We start from the raw sequence: 23,264 nt of genomic DNA on the forward strand, positions 1-23,264 counted from the left end.
ATAACTGAAGCAAGTCTATGAATAAACATCAAAACATCTATGATGGAGACTTTAGTGATGCATAGAACAAATCTTGCTTTTTTTTCAACAACTAAAGAAATAAAAACAAAAAGTATGACAGATGATACTTTGATTGATTAGAGAACTTACCTTGTTCAGTCTATATTTGAATGTCATCAAAGTTTAAAATGCAAACAGAAACAAAATCCCAGAAGTGAAATGATCCTTTTTTAAAAGTACAAAATGATCCTAAATGAATTAACAGGCTCGGAACTGCATTTAAATCTTTCACCATTGTCTTAGGCTGATTCTTGGGAGGTGGCTCTCACTTGTGAATTTTGAGTCTTTCTCATTCTACCTAAATTGTAGAGCCTCGCCCAACTTCTCTTATTCTGCTTCCTTTCTGATAAAATATAAACAACAATACAACCTACTTTACACCTGCACACTTACACAGCACTTCTGTTCAAATCCCTTAGGATATAGATAAAAACACAGTATATACCAAAAGTGACCAAGGGCATTAAGACTGGCAACCATGATGTCTTCATGGGAATGCTCCAAATTTAAGGTGTCAAATACTTAAAAGAAGTAGGGTAGGCAGTATCCAAATTATAGATTTCAAGAAAGAAATTTTCAACAGGACTGGTTCACATGGAATTGCAGCAACAGCAGTCACATGCTTAGAGTAATGACGGAATCAGTGGAGAACATACAAACCTAAATGGCCAATTGTGAGGAGAAAAGAAAAAATGGGGAAAGAAGCTTAAGGCATCAAGGTCACCCACAACTGAAGGCTCGAATATGAGCATCCACCTCACATGTGATTCATTCATCAAACCAGCAAGACTGTTATCCCATTCTAGCCACATGATGGTTAGCACCTATCAGGATGTTCTAGGCACCCAACATTTTATTTTCTTTTATGTATTATTTAGTTTTCATAAGAATATCTCAAAGTAGGTCTATTTAATGTCTTCATTTTGCAGATGAAAATATGATGTTCATAGGAGTTACGTTAGGGCCAGTGACACTTAGGTGGTAAACAGTAGGTCCGTTGTGCATCTCTTCTAGGAATCTGAACTCTGAGACATCTGAATCTGATATGCCTTCAGTCTCAATCCCCTCTTCAGGCAACAAATGATCCCACCATCCCAGCTAACCAACTACAGCTACTGTTTTGGTTCAAGAGTCAGATTCATCTCTGCCTAATCAAAGGTCATGCCATTAGGCACATCAGTATCAACATGTGTAGATGTGCTGCTGATGATAAGCATGAGATTGCTGGGGAAGGTTAATATACAACGCAGAGCTTATCAATTAATTTAGGGTCTTCTCTGTTTGAAACAAGAACCATTTCACTGTTATACATTTGCTTATTTCTTCTATCTCTAATGAGAGGCACACATTATTGTAAAGAGGATGAATCCACCATCTCATCAATCACTCCTATAGATCACTATGAAACCCCAAATGCTGTTTGTAATTCACTTTATTTTTTAATTTTTTATTTTTTTTGGTGGTGCTGGGAATTGAACCCAGGGCCTTGTACATGTGAGGCACAAACTCAACCAACTGAGCTATATCCCCAGCCCCCTTGTAATTCACTTTAGCTCCTTAGACTTAGAAACCATTCAGCATGGGTTAAGAATTGGCATGGGTCCAGAGCACAGATGGCTAATTAAAGATTTCACCAATATGAATGAGTTATTCTACCTGTTTTACATCAATATTTACATGAATGTGACAATGAAACAAATTCATAATGTTGTTTAGAGGAGACACAGAATGCACATTTAATATGCCTCCAGCAATTACTAGAAGGTGAGCAATGTGAAAGTTTCATTTTTTTTCCTAGGAGGCTTTGGTGGATTGAGAGATATGACCATAGAAATAATTTTCATTAAGCAGTTTAACTGACTACATCTCAGATTAATATTTGAAAAAAAAAATGAATTGTTTACATGATTCCTGAGATGCTACAGCGTGCGACCATCTATATTAGCCTTGCACTCAATTTGATCCTGAAGGTCATATTTGTACTAGAGAATGTCAACTTATTACTACAATTAAAGAATAAATATTGTGCATATAATTTCAATTTTCAACTATTCTGTTCTTTCTTCTCATAGCTATAGAACACTCAGTGATTCTCAGGTAACTGATGGAGAATAGGACAGAAGTGACACAGTTCATCCTTCTGGGACTGACCAATGACCCAGGTTTGCAGCTTCCCCTCTTTGTGACCTTCCTCCTCATCTACACCATTAATCTTGTTGGGAACCTGGGGATGATCCTGTTGATTGTCTTGGACTCCCGTCTCTACACTCCCATGTACTTTTTCCTTGGCAACCTGTCTCTGGTGGACATTTGTTATTCTTCAGCTGTCACTCCCACGGTCATGGCTGGACTCCTTCTAGGAGACAAAATCATCACCTACAATGCTTGTGCTGCTCAGATGTTCTTTTTTGGAACCTTTGCCTTTGTGGAAAACTACCTGTTGGCCTCAATGGCCTATGACCGCTATGCAGCAGTGTGTAAGCCCCTGCACTACACCACCACCATGACAACTAGTGTGTGTTCATACCTGATCATAGGCTGCTATGTCTGTGGATTCCTGAGTGCCTCCATCATCACTGGGAACACTTTCAGTCTCATCTTCTGTAAGTCCAATGTGGTCCACCATTTTTTCTGTGATGTTCTAGCAGTCATGGTTCTCTCTTGTTCAGATAAACATATTAGTGAGCTTGTTCTTTTTTATATTGTGAGTTTCTGTATCTTTTTTTCTCTCCTCATTATCTTAGTATCCTACATGTTCATTTTTATCACAATCCTAAATATGCACTCAGCTGCAGGACATAGGAAGGCTATATCTACCTGTGCCTCCCACTTCACTGCAGTCTCTATTTTCTATGGGACCCTAATATTCGTGTATATACAGCCCAGCTCCAGTCACTCTGTGGACACAGACAAAATTGCATCTGTGTTCTACAGTATGGTCATCCCTATGCTGAATCCTTTAATCTATAGCCTGAGGAACAAGGAGGTCAAGATTGCATTCTTAAGGGTCTGGGTTGAAAAATCAGGTGAGATTTGAATTGGTTTCCCTCTACATGTGGCTTGATGTTTTTCTCTGGCAGCCTTTAGAATTTATCCTTATTCTCAATGTTAGGCATTTTCATAATAATGTGCCTTGGTGGGGATCTATTGTAATTTTGTATATTTGGGGTCCTGTATACTTCCTATATTTGATTTTCCCTTTCACTCTTAAGGTTTGGAAAATTTTTAGGTATTATTTCATTGAAAATGTCATGCATTCCTTTTGTTTGTATCTCCAAGCATTCCTCTATCCTGGAAAATTTTAAGTTTTGTATATTCATTTTATCCTATATATCTTAAAGTCCTGCTCATGGTGTCTTAACATCTATTCTCCATGGTCAAATTTATTTTTAAGATTATATATTTTGTTCACATTGCCTGAGATTCCATATTTAAATGGTCTACTTTGCTCTTGATAGATTCCAATGAAATTTTATTTAGTTTATTGATTCCTTCATTTTGAGAATTTCTGCTTAATTTTTTTCAGAATTTATATCTCTTTATTAATGTAATTTTTTCTTCTGCATTTTTCCCCTTACATTATTCTTTGCCTCACAGATGAATTTAAATATGAACATTCTAAACTCCTGAAATCAATTTTGAATTCAGTCAGTGAATTCAGTTTTGTTGTATTTTTGTTTGAGACAATTTGTTCCCTGGGTTTTTAAGTTTTGGGTTTTTTGGTTTTTATTGTGTGTGTGTGTGTGTGTGTGTGTGTGTGTGTGTGTGTGTGTGTGTGTCTGCTCATCTAGCAGTTGATTTCGAGGCAGTAGAATTTTATCTTGTGGAATTATACTGTCCCTCAAGGTTTCTAGTACCTGACAGTTTAGAGGGAGACAGATAATAACAACAACCAATGCAAACAATTTACAACATTAAACCAAATAGATCTTGTGATAAAATCTACAATGTTGATTGTTACAATAATCAGAAATTATATGATCAGTTCTTGCTCACAGTAAAAACAGTGAGTTTATATAAGAGTTTACAATTTCAGGGATAGAACAGAAGTAATGTAGAATGTGATGATTATGTCAGAGGAGGAGAAAAGTAGAAGTAAAAAAATAAAGAAAGAATGAAAGAAAGGATAGAGTTTGGCTATTAGCAGAGGAAAAAAGACACCAAAATTTGGGGGAATCCAAAAATGAGAGAAAAATACAAATAAAATTTTAAAATAGGAAATTTCAAATGGGAAAAAATACAGAAAAGAAATAAAAACGTATAAGAACAAAGTTCATATATACAATCAAATATCTTAGTCCTCAATATATTGATCCATGAAAAATAATTGCCTTCAAGTGCAAGGGTAGAAATGAGAAAAAATAAAGATATATAAATATGCATAAGTATCCAGTTAAACGCAGAGTTCTTTAAGAGGAAAATCAGAAAAGTTGAGGTGATAGAAAAATATTTGTAGATTCAAGAGGTGAGTAGGATATATGCTGAGGTGATGTATGATGTGTTTATAAGAGTGGAGGACAAACAAATAGAGGGAAGAGAATTAAAGGAAGAGTAATAGAGCAACAGAATTTGGCTATTGGCAAGAAAAAAGAGAAAAATTTGGACAAATGAAAACATAGTTGTGAAAAGTCAATAGAAAACAATCCAAAATATGCTAATCAAGAACCTGAATTTCAAGGAAAAAAAGAAATAAAATGCATGAAAAAATAGCTATCATCAAGAAATGCTAAAACTTAAAAAAAGCAGAAACAAATATGTATGTATATAAATACATAAATTTCCATCATTTATCAATCAGTACGTATTCAGAAACAAATCAAAACATAACAAAAGCAAAAAAAAAATAGCAAAATAGTCAATGAGGGGTTTTGCTTCCTGTCTGTGCCAAACTGAGTTTCTGATTCTCAGCTTCCCTTCTCAGCTGGGTGGTGTGAGGAGTTGTGGAAGATGCTCACAGATTGACTTCCTGGGCATTGTCTTTGGGCTCTGTGTGATGAGTTGCTGCAATTGAAGCTCTCAGGGGTGGGCATTTGGACTGGTAATGCCCCAGGTGCTTTATTATGAGGGGAGTTTGGGGTGTTAATTAGTCAATACAATTCTAGGACTGTACCCCATTACTCTCCCCAGGGTACCACGTGGGAAAGGAAGTTGAACCCCTAACTGGTTCTATTGTTCAGGGATACCGTGCTGTGTTGGCTTCTCAGGACTGTTTCCCAGCACTGTGCTCAGTCACTCCATCCCATTTAGAATCTCCTTTGGTCCTGCTTGCTGTAGGGTTCAAAGAAACAGGGGGTGGGCTTTCTCTGGCCTTTCTAATCTGCATTACCCCTCAGCAAAATGGTCTCCATGCCAGAAATTCACTGTGCAAGAGATTCTCCTTATTTTCTAGGCTCACTTTAGATCTCATAGTTGGCATCTGCCAGATTCATGTATTGATTTCAGCCAGGAACTCATGGATCTAAACTCCTACTCTGACTTCCCTCCACTGTCTCACAGAGGTATTAAAGTGGTTCTGACTTGGGTTCTGGGTGCATGGCTAGGAGGTCTTGGAATAATATATGACAAGCTCTGAAAGAAATCGTATGCCAAACAAGAATATTATACTCTGCAAAAATAAGCTTCAGATTTGACAATGACATAAAAACTTTACATGATAAACAGAAGTTAAAAGAATTCACAACTAATTGAATGAACTACAAAACATTCTCAATAAATAAAATATATCATGAAAAAGAAAGAAAAAACTTAAACATGAAACCAGCAAAGGGAGAAAATGTACTAAAATAAAAATCAGTCAAAAGAGAAACTAATTTAAATTAAAAACCAGAAATAATTCAAAATGACAGGGAATAAAAATCATTTCTCAATAATAACATTGAATGTAAATGGCCTAAATTCATCAATCAAGAGACACAGACTGGTAGATTGGATTAAAAAACAAGACACAACAATATGTTGTCTCAAAAAACTCATCTCATAGACAAAAACATCCACAGACTGATTGTAAAAGGATGGAAAAAATTTGCTATTCATATGGATCTTGTAAATAAGTGGAGGTTTCTATCCTTCCATCTGAGAAAGTAGACATCAAGTCAAAATTAATCAAAAGGAACAAAGAAGACCATGTCATACTGTTAAGGGAATATATATCAATAAGATATAATAATCTTAGATATTTATGACCCAAATAATGGAGCATCTACATATATGAAGCAAATCCTTCACAATCTTGAGAATCAAATAGATCATATTACAATAATACTTGGTGAGCATGCCTCTCTCACCAATCGATAGATCTTCCATACAAAAACTAAATAAAGAAGCAATAAAACTAAAAAATACAATTAATAATTTGGACTTAGTGTATATATATATATATATATATATATATATATATATATATAAAATATTTCATCCATAAATGAATGAATACATTTTCTTCTCAGATGCACATGGAACATTCTCTAAAATAGACCATATCTTAGGCCACAAAGAAACTCTTAGCAAGTACCAAACATTAGAAATAATACCTTGTCTTCCTGCTCTTCCTGAAAGTTAAGATTAACATTAAACAGATACATGAGGTGGGATGGAAAGGGAGAGAAAAGGGAAATTGCATGGTAATGGAGGGAGACCCTCATTGTTATACAAAATTACATATAAGAGGTTGTGAGGGGAATGGGAAAATAAACAAGGAGAGATATGAATTACAGTGGATGGGGTAGAGAGAGAAGATGGGAGGGGAGGGAGGGGGGATGGTAGAGGATAGGAAAGGTAGCAGAATACAACAGTTACTAATAGGGCATTATGTAAAAATGTGGATGTGTAACCGATGTGATTCTGCAATCTGTATTTGGGGTAAAATTGGGAGTTCATAACCAACTTGAATCTAATGTATGAAATATGATATGTCAAGAGCTTTATAATGTTTTGAACAACCAATAAAAAAAATAAAAAAATAAAGAAATAATACCTTGTATTTTATAAGGTCATAAAGAAATGAATTTGAAATTAATAATAAAATAAAAGATAGAAGCTATGCTAATAACCTGAAGACTAACTAATACATGATTGAATGACCAATGGATAGTTGAAAAAATCAAGTATGAAATAAAAAAAATACTTAGAGATAAATGAGAAAAGATGCATATCTGCTTATATTTGAGTGATTATTACATACACCAAAATATGCAATTAACTGAAATGATTCTAACATTGCAGGTAGATTATACATGACTGGGTATGTTAGTAGAAAACATAGGTAAATTCTGCACACTAATATAGATCTGGACCTTCATGTTTTAAATTATATCTTCGGGGAGCTCAGTATTAGTGTCTTTTGTTCTTGGGTGGTAGCATTTACTCTGCAATGGTGGGACCCAATTAATCTGATGGTTTCAGTTTCAAAGGTTTGCTTCTTACCATCCTACAGTGGGTAGCAGATTTAAAATAACACATCCTCTCTACCATTCCACTTGTCCTTGTATTTGAGTCTCTTCATGAAGCCACAGTGTGTCAGGTTTTCTAATTCTCATGTTATTGCCACCTTTGATTCTACCTTTAAGCCAACTAAACAAACAACCCGTTGAACCCTTACTAACTCCCTGAAATAAACATTTAATGCAGAATCTCTGACAGAGAGTCTTCATCTTATTATTTTGCCCTGATTCAGCTTTTGCTTTCTTCCACAAGAACTAAAACCTTACTATCTTTTCCTATATATGTGCCCAAGGTTTCATTCCACGTATTTATAAAACATAAGCAGTTCATATGGAGATTAGTCCATTTCCCCATATGTCACATGCTGCTTAGGGGGTATCTGAGACTTGAGTCTAGTAAAGATCAAGAAGCAAAGAGCCATGGTGGTAGGTCCTGCAACCCATCCATTTATCTTGCAGAGCAACAGCCTTAATGTGATTCAACAAATTTTGACTGTTAAGTGTAAGGTCAAAGGAAACTTACCTTAGGCAAATCAGGATTAATTCCCTGAGGTACAATGTAGAGGTTTATTTTGCTGGAGGTAGAAAGGCTAATTCTACTGACAAATAAGACTCATCAGAATATATGGGCTGGATGTCTTGAGTTTCTATAGGGTTTTCCTACATATCTCTATTCCAGGCACCACGATTCAATACCTTCACAGTCAGTGCCTTCAGTCTTAAAGTAGACACACTGTTAGGTTAGGAATACAATTTGCATTTTAAGTTAAGTGCCCCTAGGATTGATTTCATCTCAGCAGTTTTAGCACTAAATCTACAGGAGATAACCATCACTTCCAGAACTAGGGGACATCTAGAGAACACTTCATCCAATAACTGCACTCAACAAAGGCAGAATTAGCATTTTTCTCTTCAGCCCATACAATGTTCTTGAGGCTAGATAATAAGACCATAAAATGTCTCAACAAATCTTTAAATATTGAAATCTCATCAAATGCCTTTTCTGGCCACAATACATGAAAGTCAAAATCAATAACAAGAAAAATCTTTAAGAAGTATATAAATACATGAAAATTAAACAATTTATTTTTGAACAAGCAGATGGTCAAGAAAGGAATCAAGAAGGACATTTAAAAATTTATTGAAACAAATGAAAATGGAAACATTCTAAAGTCAATGGATACATCAAAAGCAGTGTTTAGGGAAGTTCGTAGTAGTTAATATCTAAAAGAAAGAAACAAAATGACTGCAAATAAACAGTTTATCACTGTAACTCATGGAACTAAATAAAAGAAGAAGAATCTAAATGAAAAAGTAATCTGAGGTTCAAAATAATATAGAACAGAGGAAAATACATGAAATAAAAACAAACAAAACTTAAAAAAGATCAAGAAAATAAAGAGCTGGTTCTTTGAAAATATGAACAAAATAGAAAGTCATTAGTTACAGTAATGAGAGGGAAGATTTAATTAAATAAAATTAGAGATTAAAGGAAAGATAATGGATGCTTCAGAAATATTGAAGCTCAATAGAGATTATTATGAACAATGCTCCACAAACGAATTTTATGACCTAGAAATAATGGAGACAACTCTAGACACATATAACAACCAAGATGGAATTAAGAAGAAATAGAAAAACTTGAATACAGCAATAACCAGTTAAGATGTGGAATAATAAAAAGCCTACTATCAAAAACAAAAACTGCTGAGTTCTAGGAAACATTTTAAGAAGAAATAATACCAATTCTCCTTAAGTTGTTCCAAAGAGGAGGAGAAGGAGGAGGAGGAGGAGGAGGAGGAGGAGGAGGAAGGGGAGGGTGGAGGGAGAAGGAGGAGGAGGAGGAAGAATCCTTCCAAATACACTTTATGAGGTCATTATTACCCATCATATCAAAACACATAAAGGGCACAAGAACAACAAAAATGAAACTGGAAGGTGAGTATCAATGAACATATATGCATAATTCTCCAACAGAATACTCATGAAGAGAATTCAATAGCCTGTTTGAAATATTATTCACCATGGTCAAGTGGAGTGTATCTCAGATGTAAGGATGTTCAAGATATGGAAATGAGTAAACAAGATACACTACATCCATAGAACTGGGGACAAAAACCGTATCATCTTAATACATGCAGAAAAGGATTTTTTTCATGATTAAAAATATACATAACAAACTAGAAGGAAAATAGCTCAGCAGAATAAATGTCATACTATGTAACCAACTAACATTATGATGAATGGGAAAATGTGGGAATCTTTCTAAGATCTGGAACAAGGCAAGGATGCTCATTTTCATCACATTTTATTCAACTTAGTGCTAGAAGTCCCAGGCAGAGGAGAGAATTAAGGGACATCTGTCTTGTAAACAACAAAGTCAAATTGTTACTGTTTGAAGAACCCTTGCTATTGCATTTAGAAAACTCCCAAATCTCCACCATCATATGAGTGCCAGAAAATGTTATAGGATTATTGACTGTGCAGTATATTAATTAACGTGTGAGTTCGATAATGTCTGTAAGCACTGTGTACATGATGTAATGTAAACTGCAAAACTTAGATAAACTGCAGAACTTAGACAGACTTAGATAGTGATGTGAGAGTCTATGCCTGGGCATAAACCCCAGAGCTCACCCAGTTATCATTTGCAAGCACAAAAAAAAAAAAATCGAACTAAGACTTAAAAAACCCAGTCTTTGGGGGCCAGAGGGACTAACAGGACTCGGACAGAAAGACCATCGCTGTTGTCCCCCTGCACCAGACTCCTCCATCCCAGATCTAGTTCTAGCGACACAGACTTAACACATGTCACAGGTGAGTGTCTGGGACCCTTGGGTGGAGACTTAGTTAGGACTTAGAATGTGTGTCTGAAGTGTGATGAGCATTAATAAAATAGATTTGGTTGAATCTAACTGGGCCTGAGACTGAGTCTGTAGAAACCGCTCGTGACACACCGAAAAACTTTTTTTTTTCTATTTCTGTTTCTTCTATATTCCACAGTTCTACTGAAACCAGTCTTATAAACCAAGATCAGGTCTCATTTCCCCAGTGTTGAAGATAGAACAGTGAGAAACGCTGAGCAAGAGCAAAAAGTTTTGTTTAAAGAATAGAACAGAGAAGGTGGGGGAGGAGGGGGTCCAGAGCTCTTGCCCAAGGGAGTAGAGGTGTCTTGCCACTTTTATAGATTTTAGATTTTCTTTTCTTTCTTCTCATGTTCTCTCCTCTCACTTTACCTATATGATGACCAAAAGATGGAGTGACCTGTTAGAGTCTGTAAACAAGTCTGGATGGTGCCTGGCAAAATGCCAGAGGGAGTGGTTTGTGAAGTAACACCAGCGAGCCATTAAGTGTGGAGATTCCTTATTGGTTGACTGATGTATCTAGTTTATGCTAATTAGATAAGCTGTGTGGAATGTATAAATACTGCTCCTGTCCTGCAATAAACGGCTCCTACTCCTGCTGTATCAACATACACAAGTTGTTCGTCACCCCCCAGTTATTTTGCCCAGCCAGCCGGGCTGCGGCAGAGAGCAAAGATGTAGATAGAGCCACCAGGGGGTACTTGCTGAGAAGAACAATTCCCAGGACTCAGGTAACCTTGGCAGCAGGTTGGAGGAGTGGGAAGTGCTCTGGGGATATTAGGATTGTATTTCCTTTTGAATCAGCCCCCACCTTCCTGACCCAGTCATTCATTATCTGCACTGTCTGTCCTTTTGCCCCATCTCAATCCACCCTCTGTTTTAAGGGAAGTCTTACTGTTGTAGAGGAAAATGGATTACTGCTCTGGCTGGATTGGGCTGAGGGAAGGTGATGTGGAACAAGCAGTTTGAGTTTCCCTTTTTAGGATTGTTTTGGGTCATTTGAAGGGTCTGTGGTAAAATCCTGGTTCAGAAAAAAACAGGTTCTGAAAAACTTTTGGAACTAATAAATTCAGCAAAAATTGCAGGCTACAAAATGAAAATCCAATAATAAGCAACATTGCTATATCACCATAGAAAATTATCTTAAATACAAATAAAGAAAGCAATCCATTTACAATAGCAACAGTATACCTGGATATAAGTTTCACTAAAGAAGTAAAAATTTTCTATAATAAAAATTATAATATATTGATGAAAAAAATTAGTGGTCACAAAGAAATGGAATGACATCTCATGTTCCTGGATTGAAAAAAAAGCAACATTGTTAAAATATTAAAATGTCTGTATTACCCAAAGAAACCTATATATTCAATGTCATCCCTAACAAAATGCCAAAATTATAATATTCAAACATCAAAATAGTGATATAAATACAGACACATACACCAGGGGAACAAAATAGACCAGAAGGAAACCCACACACCTACAGTCAACTGACTTGTGATAGGGGTGCTAAGACACACATTGGAGAAAAGAATTCCTTTTAAATAAATGGTGTTTGGAAAACTGAACATTCAAATGAAAAAAATTAGGTAAGTAGAAAATGATTTCTCACCAGTTTCACAAATCAACTCAAAATGAATTAAAAATGTAAGTGTATGTACAGAAACTATGAAGCCCATAAAAAGAAACATAGGAGAAATACTTTAACATAGGTCTGGCCAAAGAATTTTGCAGAAGACTCTTTCTCTGAAAGCACAGAAAATAAAACCAAAAATAGACAAATGGAATTCCATCAAACTAAGAAGCTTCTGTACAGCAAAGGAAACAAGGGATTAGCAAGAAAACCTACACAATGGTAGAAAATATTTGAAACATGTACATCTGAAAAGGAAGTGATATACAGGACACAGAAGAAACTCCAAACTCTACAGAAAAAGAAAAATTTAAAGAAATGGCAAAAGGTGTTTGAAAATCCAAGACACACAAATGGCCAGCAGGTAAAGACAAAATGCTCAACTTCACTAATCATCAAGGGAAGGCAAATCAAACCAAAACTAGGTACCATCTCACTGCAGTAAAAATGGCCTTCTCAGAAATAACTCATTCTGAAAAGGATGTGGAGGGAAGGGACCTGCACACAACTGGCAGGAAAGTAAATTAACACAGCCATTGTGGAAAATTGTGGAGATTACCAAAAAAGTTAAAATAGAACTACAACATGATCCAGCCATCCCAATACTATCAATTCAAAGTAAATGAAGTCAGTATGTCAGAGAGATCTCTGCACATGTTCCTTGCAGCACTATTTACAATAAAAATAGAAACAACCTTGCAAAATAGAGTGACTGTAGATAACAATAATGTACCCTACATTTCAGAAAGGTAGACAAAGGAATTTAAAGTTTTTTGATGGACAAAGAAACTATAAAGCTCAGTAATACAATCAATAACTTAGACTTATCTGACATATATAGAATATTCCAACCTTCAATGAGAGAATATACTTTTTTACTCAGCAGCACATGGATCCTTCTCTAAAATAGACCATATACTAGGCCACAAAGCAACTCTTAGCAAATATAAAAAAGTAGATACACTACCCTGCATTCTATCAGATCATAATGGAATGAAATTAGAAATCAATGATAACATAAGAAATAAAATCCACCCCAACACTTGGAGACTAAATAATATGCTATTGAATGAACAATGGGTTACAGAAGACATCAAGGAGGAGATTTAAAAGTTTTTAGAGGTGAGTGAGAACACAGATACAACATATCAAAGTCTCTGGGACACTATGAAAGCAGTTCTAAGGGGAAAGTTCATTGCATGGAGTTCATTCCTTAGAAGAACAAAAAGTCAACAAGTAAATGACTTAAAACTACATCTTAAAGCCCTAGAAAAGAAGAACAAATCAACACCAAAAGCAGCAAAAGACAGGAAATAATTAAAATCAGAGCTGAAATCAATGAAATTGAAACAATTGAAAAAAATTTGCAGAACAAAAAGTTGGTTGTTTGAAAAACTAAATTAAATTGACAGACATTAGCCATGATATCAAAGAGAAGGAGAGAGAAAACTCAGATCACTAACATACATGATGAAAAAGGAAATATCACAACAGACACTACAGAAATACAGAGGATAATTAGAAATTATTTTGAAAACCTGTACTCCAATAAAATAGAAAATATCGAAGGCATCAACAAATTTCTAGAGTCATATAGTTTGCCCAAATTAAATCATGATTATATACACAATTTAAACAGATCAATTTCAAGTGACAAAATAGCCATCAAAAGTCTACCAGCCAAGAAAAGCCCAGGACTAGATGGATACGCAGCCGAATTCTGAAAGACCTTTAAAGAGGAACTAATACCAATACTCTCCAATTTATTTCAGGAAACATAAAAAGAAGCAGCACTTCCAAACTCATTCTATGATGCCAATATCACTCTGATTCCAAAACCAGGCAAAGACACAGATACACACACACACACACACAACAAACAAACAAACAAAAACTTCAGACGAGTATGTCTAATGAACATAGGTGCAAAAATTCTCAAGAAAATTCTGGCAAATTGAATACAAAAACATATCAAAAAGATTTTGCACCATGATCAAGTGGGATTCATCCCAGGAATGCAAGGTTGGGTCAACATACCGAAATCAATAAATATAATTCATCATATCAACAGACTTAAAGATAATAATCAAATGATCATCTGAATAGATGCAGAAAAAGCATTTGACAAAATACAGCACCTCTTTATGTTCAAAACACTAGAAAAACTAGGGATAACAGGAACATATCTCAACATCATAAAGGCATCTATATTAAGCCCAGGCCAACATCATTCTAAATGGAGAAAAATTGAAGGCATTCCCTCTAAAAACTGGAATAAAAGAGGATGCCATCTCTCACCACTTCTATTCAACATAGTTCTTGAAACACTGGCCAGAGCAGTTAAATGAAAGAAATTATAGGTTTACACATAAGAAATGAAGAACTCAAATTGGCACTATTTGCTGATGATATGACTCTATACCTGGAAGACCCTAAAAGTTCCAGAAAACTCCTAGAACTAGTAAATGAATTCATCAAAGTAGCAGGATATAAAATCAACACCCATAAATCAAAGGCATTTCTGTATATTAGTGACAAATCCTCAGAAGGGGAAATGAGGAAAACTACTCCATTCTCTATAGTTTCTTTATTCAACTTTTGTTTGGAAGATCTATCCAGTGATGAGAAAGGTGTGTTAAAGTCACCCAAGATTATTGTGTTGTGGTCAATTTGACTCTTGAACTTGAGAAGAATTTGTTTGATGAACATAGCTGCACCATTGTTTGGGGCATATATATTTATGATTGTTATGTCTTGTTGGTGTATGGTTCCCTTGTGTAGTATGTAATGTCCATCTTTATCCCTTTTGAGTAACTTTGGCTAGAAGTCTAGTTTACTTGATATGAGGATGGAAATCCCTTCTTGCTTCCGCAGTCCATGTGAGTGGTATGATTTTTCCCAACCTTTCACCATCAGTCTGTGTATGTCTTTTCCTATCAGATGAGTCTCCTGGAGGCAGCATATTGTTGGGTCTTTTTTTTTTATCTAATCTTCTATCCTATGTCTTTTGATTGGTAAGTTTAAGCCATTAACATTCAGGGTTATTTTTGCTACATGGTTTGTATTCCCAGCCACAATTGTTTATTTTTGTTATTTAAATTTACTTGATTTTCTTCTTCAATTAGTTTTTTCTTTAGGGTACTACCTCCCTCTGCTGATTTTCAATGTTGTTTTTGTTACTTGAATTCTTGATTGTTGCCATTCTTCCTGGAATGAGATGAAATTTCAGTGTAATTTTAATTTGTTTTTCTCTAATTGCTAGAGATGTTGAACATTTATTTATATAAATGCAGACCATTAGTATTTATTTATTTTTTTGAGAAATGTCTGTTTAGTTCCTTTGCCCATTTATTGACTGGTTTATTTGTGGGTTTTTTTGTTTGTTTGGTTGGTTTGGTTTGGTTCTTTGTTTATCCTGGACATTAATGCCCTATCCAATTTGCAAGGGGCAAAGATTTTCTCTGTAGGCTCTTTTTTCACACTCTTGATAGTTTCCATTATTATGAAGAAGCTTTGTACTTAGATGCCATCCCAAATATTGATTTATTATTTCAATTATTATGTTTTAGGAGTCTTGTTAAGGAAGTCAGTTCCTGAGCTTTTGAGTGTTGTGCTCACATTTTCTTCTAGCATGTGCAGGATTTCTATTCTTATTCTTTGGTCTTTGATTTCACTTTGTGTTGGGTTTTGTGCAGGGTGATAGATACAGGGTAAATTTCATTCTACTCTATGGGAATTCCTAGTTTCCCAGCACAATTTGTTGAAGGAGCTAACTTTTCTCCAACGTATGTTTTTGGCACCTTTGACATGTATGAGATAGCAGTATTTATGTGGGCTTGTCTCTGTGTCTTCTATTATATTCATGTGGTCTTTATGTCAGTTTTGGTGCCAAAACCATGCTGTTTTTATTCCTAAAGCTCTGTAGTATAATTTAAGTTCCAATATTATGACTCCTCCTGCTTCACTTTTCTTGCTAATATTGCTTTGCCTATTCTGGGCCTCTTATTTTTCCAAATAAATTTCATGACTGCTTTTTCTATTCCTATGAAGAACATCAACGCAATTTTGATGTGAAATGCATTGAATTTGTACAGTGCTTTTGGTAGTATGGCTACTTTGACAATATTCTGCCCAAACTGTATGCTTCTAACAGCAGCAGAGTGGCATAAATATAGACACATACACCAGGGATTAAAATAGGCCAGAAGTAAACCCACACATTATCTTCAGACTGATTTTTGACAAGGGTGCTAAGAACACAGATTGGAGAAAGGAGAACCTTTTAAATAAGTGATGTTTGGAAACTGAAAACTCATGAAAAAAAGTATGAAACTAGACAATTATCTCTTGCCTGTTTTATAAATCAACTCAAAATGAATTAAAAGCTTAAGTATATAAATATAAACTGTGATGCTAATAGAAAGAAATGTAAGGTGAAGCTTCAACCATAAGAATTGCCAAAGAATTTCGGAGAAGACTGCCTGTACAAGAGCACAGAAAACAAAACCAAAAATAGACAAATGAGATCACATCAAACTAAGAAGCAAAAGAAACAATCAACAGATTAGCAAGAAAGCCTACAGAATGGTAGAAAATACTTGAAACTTGTACATCTGAAAAATGATTGATATACAGAACACAGAAGAAACTCTGAAACTCAACAGAAAAAATGGGATGAAAACTGGGCAATAGACATTTGAAAATGCAAGACATAAAAATGGTCAGTGGGAATATGACAAAATGCTCCAGTTCACTAATTATCTGCAGAAGACAAATCAAAACCACAATGAGATATCACCTCACCACAGTACAAATGGCCTTCTCAAAAAAAAAAATTAAAAATAACCAGCCCTGCCTGGGCAGGATGTGGAGGAAAGGAACTCTACCCACCCTGCTCGTGGTAAAGTAGATTAGCCTGGTCAGTAAGGAGGTTATGAAAAAATTAAAAAATAGAACTACGATGTGGTACAGCAATCCCATATTGACTCTAAATTCACAGGAAATGAAGTTAGCATGTCAGGAAGACCTCTTCACCACTGTGTTCCTTGCAGCACTATTTACAATATCAGAGAGAACCATGCATATTTGGGTGACTATAGATAGCAATTATGTACCATGCATTTCCAAATAGTAGACAAAAGAGTTTTAAAGTTGTTAGTATTAAAAAAAATGGTAAGTGTTGGACAGTCATGTTTAACCTGACTTAACCATTAAACAATGTATACATCCACACATATATACACATATATAAACATCTTAGGTACCCATATGTATATATACTATTTTTGTTTTGCATTTATCAGTTGAAAAAAAATTTTATTTTAAAAATATGATAACCACCTTGATCCCCACAGACAGGTTAATTGCTTCAACCTTAGGAAAACGGAATGTGGATGCTCAGATAGTCTCATAGGGGAAACCTCCAGAGATCTCTGAGTTTCTATAATTCACTCCAGATCTCTATGCATTAGCCTCTGAAATCTCAGTAGGACTAAACAATATTGTCATTTTAGAAGGGACACATGCATGCCATTCCCCACTCTGTGTCTTTCATATGAATGACAATTGTTGTTAGTGCAAACAGCCCTTCTTCTGAAGTGAGGATTTCCTGTGAGCCTTCAATCAAGATCAGAGAAACAGAAGATAAAAATCACATGGATTGATTTTTAAATGGCAATACCTTCACCACGTTTTACGGACCTCTCTTGTTTATTATTTACAAAGATGATCTATGAATTGTGAGAGAAGTTGCTGATCATCTTTGTATTACAAATAAGAAGGAGGTAAGTAGTTTTCTACAAAGCACAGCAAGAATTTGTAGATTCAGAAGTTGACCAGTGTTGATATCGCTGCCTCCATTTTCCCCTCCTTGGAGAATTTGGAATGTTTTTATCATGACCTGAGAGAAAGTTCTAACAGTACCTATGCAAAATTGCACATCTGTTTTTCATATTTCAAAATCACTCTTCTGGATGGACTCCTCTTTCATCTGTAACAAAGTGTTAAACTTCTATAATTCATAAACATTTAAGTAAGAAATGGAATTCATTCAAAAGCAGTAGGTTGTCAAACCTCCTATGAGTTATTTGCAAATAGAAAGAGGTGCTTTCAAAATATTCCTAAAATATTGATGTGAGTTATTTGCAAATAGAAAGAGATGCTTTCAAAATATTTCTAAAATAATGATGTAAATCTGGGGTCTAAAGGTCAAAATGGTGGGCATGATACATTCAATGATTTATATAACAAATCATGCTTCTTTCTGAAGACACGAGTCAAAATTAAGAGGTGAAGCTTTATTTATTTGTGATATGATCTTATTCACTATACATTTGTACCTTATTAGGGATTAAAAGATAATCACACACAAAACAACCCTAAAACTCAGAATAGTGAAATGATCCTTCTTTCAACCACAAAAGGGTCCTAAGTGAATTAACATGCTCTGATCTGCATTACAACACTTTCATAATCATATCATTTTTTTCTCAGGAGGTGAATTTAACTTGGAAATCTCAAATCTTCCTCATACTCTCTATTTAACTTTGCATACCTTTTCAAATCCTGCTTCCTTACTGTGCAGTAGGAATAAGCACACGGCCTAACTTACACATGCACACTTACTTATAAATACATTATAACTTTCATGTGTTATTCTTCTAGAAAATATATTCTAAAGCATGGTATATGGTAAACGTGATCATGTGTGTGAAGACTGGCAACTACAATGTCTTCAGGGGCAGGTTCATAAATTGAAGTGACCAAAGGCTTAGGAGAGAAATGTTAAGGAATAATAGTGACTTCAAAAAAATGAAAGTTACTGTTATGACATAGAAACAAATTCAAATAAAATATGGTACAATGGGGATCTTACAATAAAGTTAGTGACCTAATGACAGGCCATAAAATGAAAAATTTCAATACTGTGTCTATAGTTTGGCTATTTGATGACAGCAATAAGGGTAAGAATGAGTTTTAAGAACAACAGACTCTTACACAAGCTAAAATATGGATTTCAAGGAAGAAATTTTTAACAACAGTGGCCCACATGGAATTTAGGAACAGCAATCACATGCTTGGTTAAGGGCAGACTGAGAAACACTGATGATCACACAATATTACAGTGACTCTGAATGGGGAAGAAGGTAAATTGGGAGGAGAAGCTTCAAGAATTCTTTTATCTCACTGAGGACTGAAGGCCTGCTTGTTGGCAACCACTTTGATCAAACCAAGATGAGCTGTTATCCCATCCTAATAATAATGGGATGTTAACATTTCTAAGTTTTTTTTAGCATTTTATTGTATTTTATGTATTTACTATCTTAATTAATTCTCACAATAATACCTCAAAGTAGGTCTCATTGCTTTCTTGATCCTATAGGTAGAAATATGATATTCAGGTGAGATGGTTCAGAACCAGTATCACTCAGGTGGAAACGGTAAGTGTGATATGTGTCTCTCCCAGGGACCTGAGCTCTGTGCCTGCTACTTTTGAGGATATGCCTTTGCCCAGAAATGCACCTGCAAGATAAGCCTGCTCCCACTACCACAGTTATCCAACTGCATCTACTATGCAAAGAGATGTGCTACAGTGGTTTAGAAGGGAAACTTCTCTTCAAGCTAATCAATAGTTAATGCTTAAAACCACACCATCCATGTCAACATTTGCAGACTTGATGCTGAGAGCTCCAGGCAATTTTACCATTCAACCCAGACCTTGTTAATTCATTGAGGACACTATTGTCATTGAAAAAAGGGGTCATTTCAACTATTCTGAATTTTTGTTTTATTTGTTTTGTTTTACCTCCAATGAGAGGAGAATGGAATTACCATCTAATCAACCATTATCTTATTCACTGTGAAATCTCAAATGCTGAGTTTGAACCAAAGGAGATAATGAGTCATTTTAAGCTCAGTTAAACACAGTTTTATTTAAATTCACTTCAGAACTTTGGATTTAGATTTATTATTACATTTATTATACATTGAAGGGTTGCTGAGATCATCAATTAATATTTTTGCAAATAGGAATAACTTAACTTCTTCTGCTGTATAATTTATATGAATGTGACAACCAACCAAACTCATAGTATTTTGAAGAGAAGAATGTTGAACACACACCTCAAATGTCTACAGCAGTTCTTGCAGGTGAGCAACATGGAAGTCTTAGCTTTTACTGAGCTCAAGAGAAGTTGATTCATAAATAGATACATCCAGGCAAGTCATATTTATCATTTTGAGTTGTTTGTGACTTAACAAATGTTTAAGATTTTATCATTGTTCACATGATCCAATGAATTCCTGAGATTCATGTTATGCAGCACTATAATATAATTAATGCATTCAATTTTATTATGAAGTTCATAATTTTTCCAGACAATCTTGAAATACTAGTTGTTTCTACAGTACCAGAATACATCTTATGCTATAATTTCCAATTTTATTTCATTTCTTTTTTTTTTTCTAGTGGTTATAGGGCATGCAGTTACTTGGAGATAACTCTGATGGAGAACAGGACAGAAGTGACACACTTCATCCTGCTGGGACTAACCAATGACCCAGGTCTGCAGCTTCCCCTCTTTGTGACTTTCCTCTTTATCTACTCCATCACTCTGGCTGGGAACCTGGGGATGATCCTGTTGATTCTCTTGGACTCCCGTCTCCACACTCCCATGTACTTTTACCTCGGTAACTTATCTCTAGTGGATTGTTGTTACTCTTCAGCTGTCACTCCCACAGTCATGGCTGGGCTCCTTCTAGGAGACAAGGTCATCTCCTACAATGCATGTGCTGCTCAGATGTTTCTCTTTGCAGTCTTTGCTACTGTGGAAAATTGTCTCTTGGCCTCAATGGCCTATGATCGCTATGCAGCCGTGTGTAAGCCCCTGCACTACACCACCACCATGACAAGTGTGTGTACTTGGCTGATTTCAGGCTCATATGTCATTGGTTTCCTAAATGCCTCCATCTACACTGGAGACACATTCAGTCTCACCTTCTGCAAGTCCAATGTGGTCCACCATTTTTTTTGTGACATTCCAGCAGTCATGGTTCTCTCTTGCTCTGATAGACACGTGAATGAGCTGCTTCTAGTGTACATTGTGAGTTTCAACATCATTTTTGCTCTTCTGGTAATCTGGATATCTTACACGCTCATTTTTATCAGCATCTTAAAGATGCACTCAGCTTCAGGGCATCGGAAGGCTATATCCACCTGTGCCTCCCACTTCACTGCAGTCTCTATTTTCTATGGGACTGTTATCTTCATGTATTTACAGCCTAGCTCCAGTCACTCCATGGACACTGATAAAATTGCATCTGTGTTCTATACTATGGTCATCCCCATGCTGAACCCTGTGGTCTACAGCCTGAGGAACAAGGAGGTCAAGAGTGCTTTCTTAAAGCTCAAAAATTCATTAAATTTTTGGAATCAAAATAAACTTTAGGATCTTGATTTTACCCTTGTGATATGCACTATTCCTGGATTCATCCCTATCAAATCTTCTTGTACTGAGTTACATTGAGAGTACACTAACGTTACACTCTTGCCGTGATACCCTTACTTCTGTAAACCTTTATTTACTGGGAAAAAGGAAATATTATACCCAGAAATAAATACCTGAGTGAGAATGACTAAATTATCTTGGGATCTTCTTGTCAAAACCCTCATTAAGGGTTTTTATGTATTCACTCATTTCACATGTAAACTTTGTACCACATGTTAACACACACATATGTAGAACAAGTGAAGAAAATAGCCCACAAACAGAAAAAAATGGAGCAGGTGTCTTATGCTATTACTCACATAAGGGTGTGGTGAATTTGTCAGAATTAAATGTAATGTAACTGTGGTGGTTAATTTTATGTGTTGATTCGACTGGATTCCCAGATAGCTGGGAAAATACTTTTTCTTTTATGTTGGTGATTGTGTTTCTGATAGAGTTTAGTATTTAAAACAGTGGATGTAGGTAAAAAGATCTGTCCTCATTAATGTACATGTCTATCATCCAATCCAACGAGGGCTCACCCAAATAGAACAAACGAGTAGAGGAAGGGCAAATTCTCCACTCCTCTCTATTTCCCTCTCTCTCTTTTAACTGAGACATCCATCTTCTCTCGCTCTATGATCTGTCCTCTGATCTGTTCCTGAATTTTGGGCCTTAGGTCTTCCTTCAAGAGTAGCATCAGCTACTTTACCTCCTTTTTAGAGCTTTGAATAAACCACTTGCTTTCCTTTGTCTCCAGCTTAAATATAGCACATTAAGGAACTTTACAGCCTCTACAATTACAAAAGGCAATACCCATAATAAATTTCCTCTTATATGAAAATAATATATAAATAAAGGATATATATATAAATTTATTTTATATATATATATATATATATATATATATATATATATCCTTTGATAAAAACATTATATACTCAAGTTTAACAAACATAATATAATATATTGATTTGGTATTATAATACAAATTTTGGCTGATATTTTTCTAATTTTTCACTATCATTCTAATAGTTCTATTTTGAGAAAAAAAGTATGCTATACAACTATATGCTATATATGCACTTTTATTAGCACAGTTTAACAAGAGATGCAAAAATGGTGGCATCTCATATGAATTCATATTTCTCTTTTTTTATTGTTGGTTGTTGAAAACATTACAAATTTCTTGATATATCATATTTCACACTTTGATTCAAGTGGGTTATGAACTCCCATTTTTACCCCATATACAGATTGCAGAATTACATCAGTTACACATCCATTGATTTACATATTGCCATACTAGTGTCTGTTGTGTTCTGCTGCCTTTCCTATCCTCTACTATCCCCCCTCCCCTCCTCTCCCCTCCCCTCCCCTCTTCTCTCTCTACCCCCTCTACTGTATAACCCTGAGGGTCTCCTTCCATTTCCATGCAATTTCCCTTCTCTCTCCCTTTCTCTCCCACCTCTCATCCCTGTTTAATGTTAATCTTCTTCTCATGCTCTTCATCCCTACTCTGTTCTTAGTTACTCTCCTTATATCAAAGAAGACATTTGGCATTTGTTTTTTAGGGATTGGCTAGCTTCACTTAGCATAATCTGCTCTAATGCCATCCATTTCCCTGTAAATTCTATGATTTTGTCATTTTTTAATGCAGAGTAATACTCCATTGTGTATAAATGCCACGTTTTGTTTTATCCATTCGTCTATTGAAGGGCATCTAGGTTGGTTCCACAGTCTTCCTATTGTGAATTGTGCTGCTATGAACATCGATGTA

The 23,264-nt window shown here is 35.4% G+C and overlaps 2 protein-coding genes and 1 non-coding gene across 3 annotated transcripts; 2 read left to right on the plus strand and 1 right to left on the minus strand.

The window, feature by feature from the left end:
• Positions 1-1,517: 1,517 nt before the first annotated feature.
• On the minus strand, positions 1,518-1,590 carry Trnav-cac (transfer RNA valine (anticodon CAC)). Its single transcript has one exon. It is a non-coding gene; the product is annotated as a tRNA-Val (tRNA).
• A 574-nt stretch (positions 1,591-2,164) lies between these two features.
• LOC124092811 (olfactory receptor 5B3-like) lies at positions 2,165-3,097 on the plus strand. The gene has a single exon (XM_046444620.1). It carries the CDS (start codon positions 2,165-2,167, stop codon positions 3,095-3,097), a length of 933 nt encoding a protein of 310 aa, XP_046300576.1.
• Positions 3,098-20,500: 17,403 nt separating this feature from the next.
• Positions 20,501-21,445, plus strand: LOC124092728 (olfactory receptor 5B3-like). Its single transcript, XM_046444533.1, has one exon. The coding sequence runs from the start codon at positions 20,504-20,506 to the stop codon at positions 21,443-21,445; it is 942 nt and encodes a 313-aa protein (XP_046300489.1). The 5' UTR covers positions 20,501-20,503.
• The last annotated feature ends 1,819 nt before the right edge of the window (positions 21,446-23,264 follow it).

Source organism: Marmota monax, unplaced genomic scaffold (genome assembly GCF_021218885.2).
Source record: "Marmota monax isolate L192 unplaced genomic scaffold, Marmota_monax_Labrador192_F-V1.1 WCK01_AAM20220418_F8-fsc00038, whole genome shotgun sequence".
In the NCBI taxonomy this organism is placed as follows: Eukaryota; Metazoa; Chordata; class Mammalia; order Rodentia; family Sciuridae; genus Marmota; species Marmota monax.

Coding starts and splice junctions, on each gene's coding strand:
- LOC124092811 (XM_046444620.1), top strand. CDS start 2,165: ATGGAGAATAGGACAGAAGTGACACAGTTCATCCTTCTGGGACTGACC.
- LOC124092728 (XM_046444533.1), top strand. CDS start 20,504: ATGGAGAACAGGACAGAAGTGACACACTTCATCCTGCTGGGACTAACC.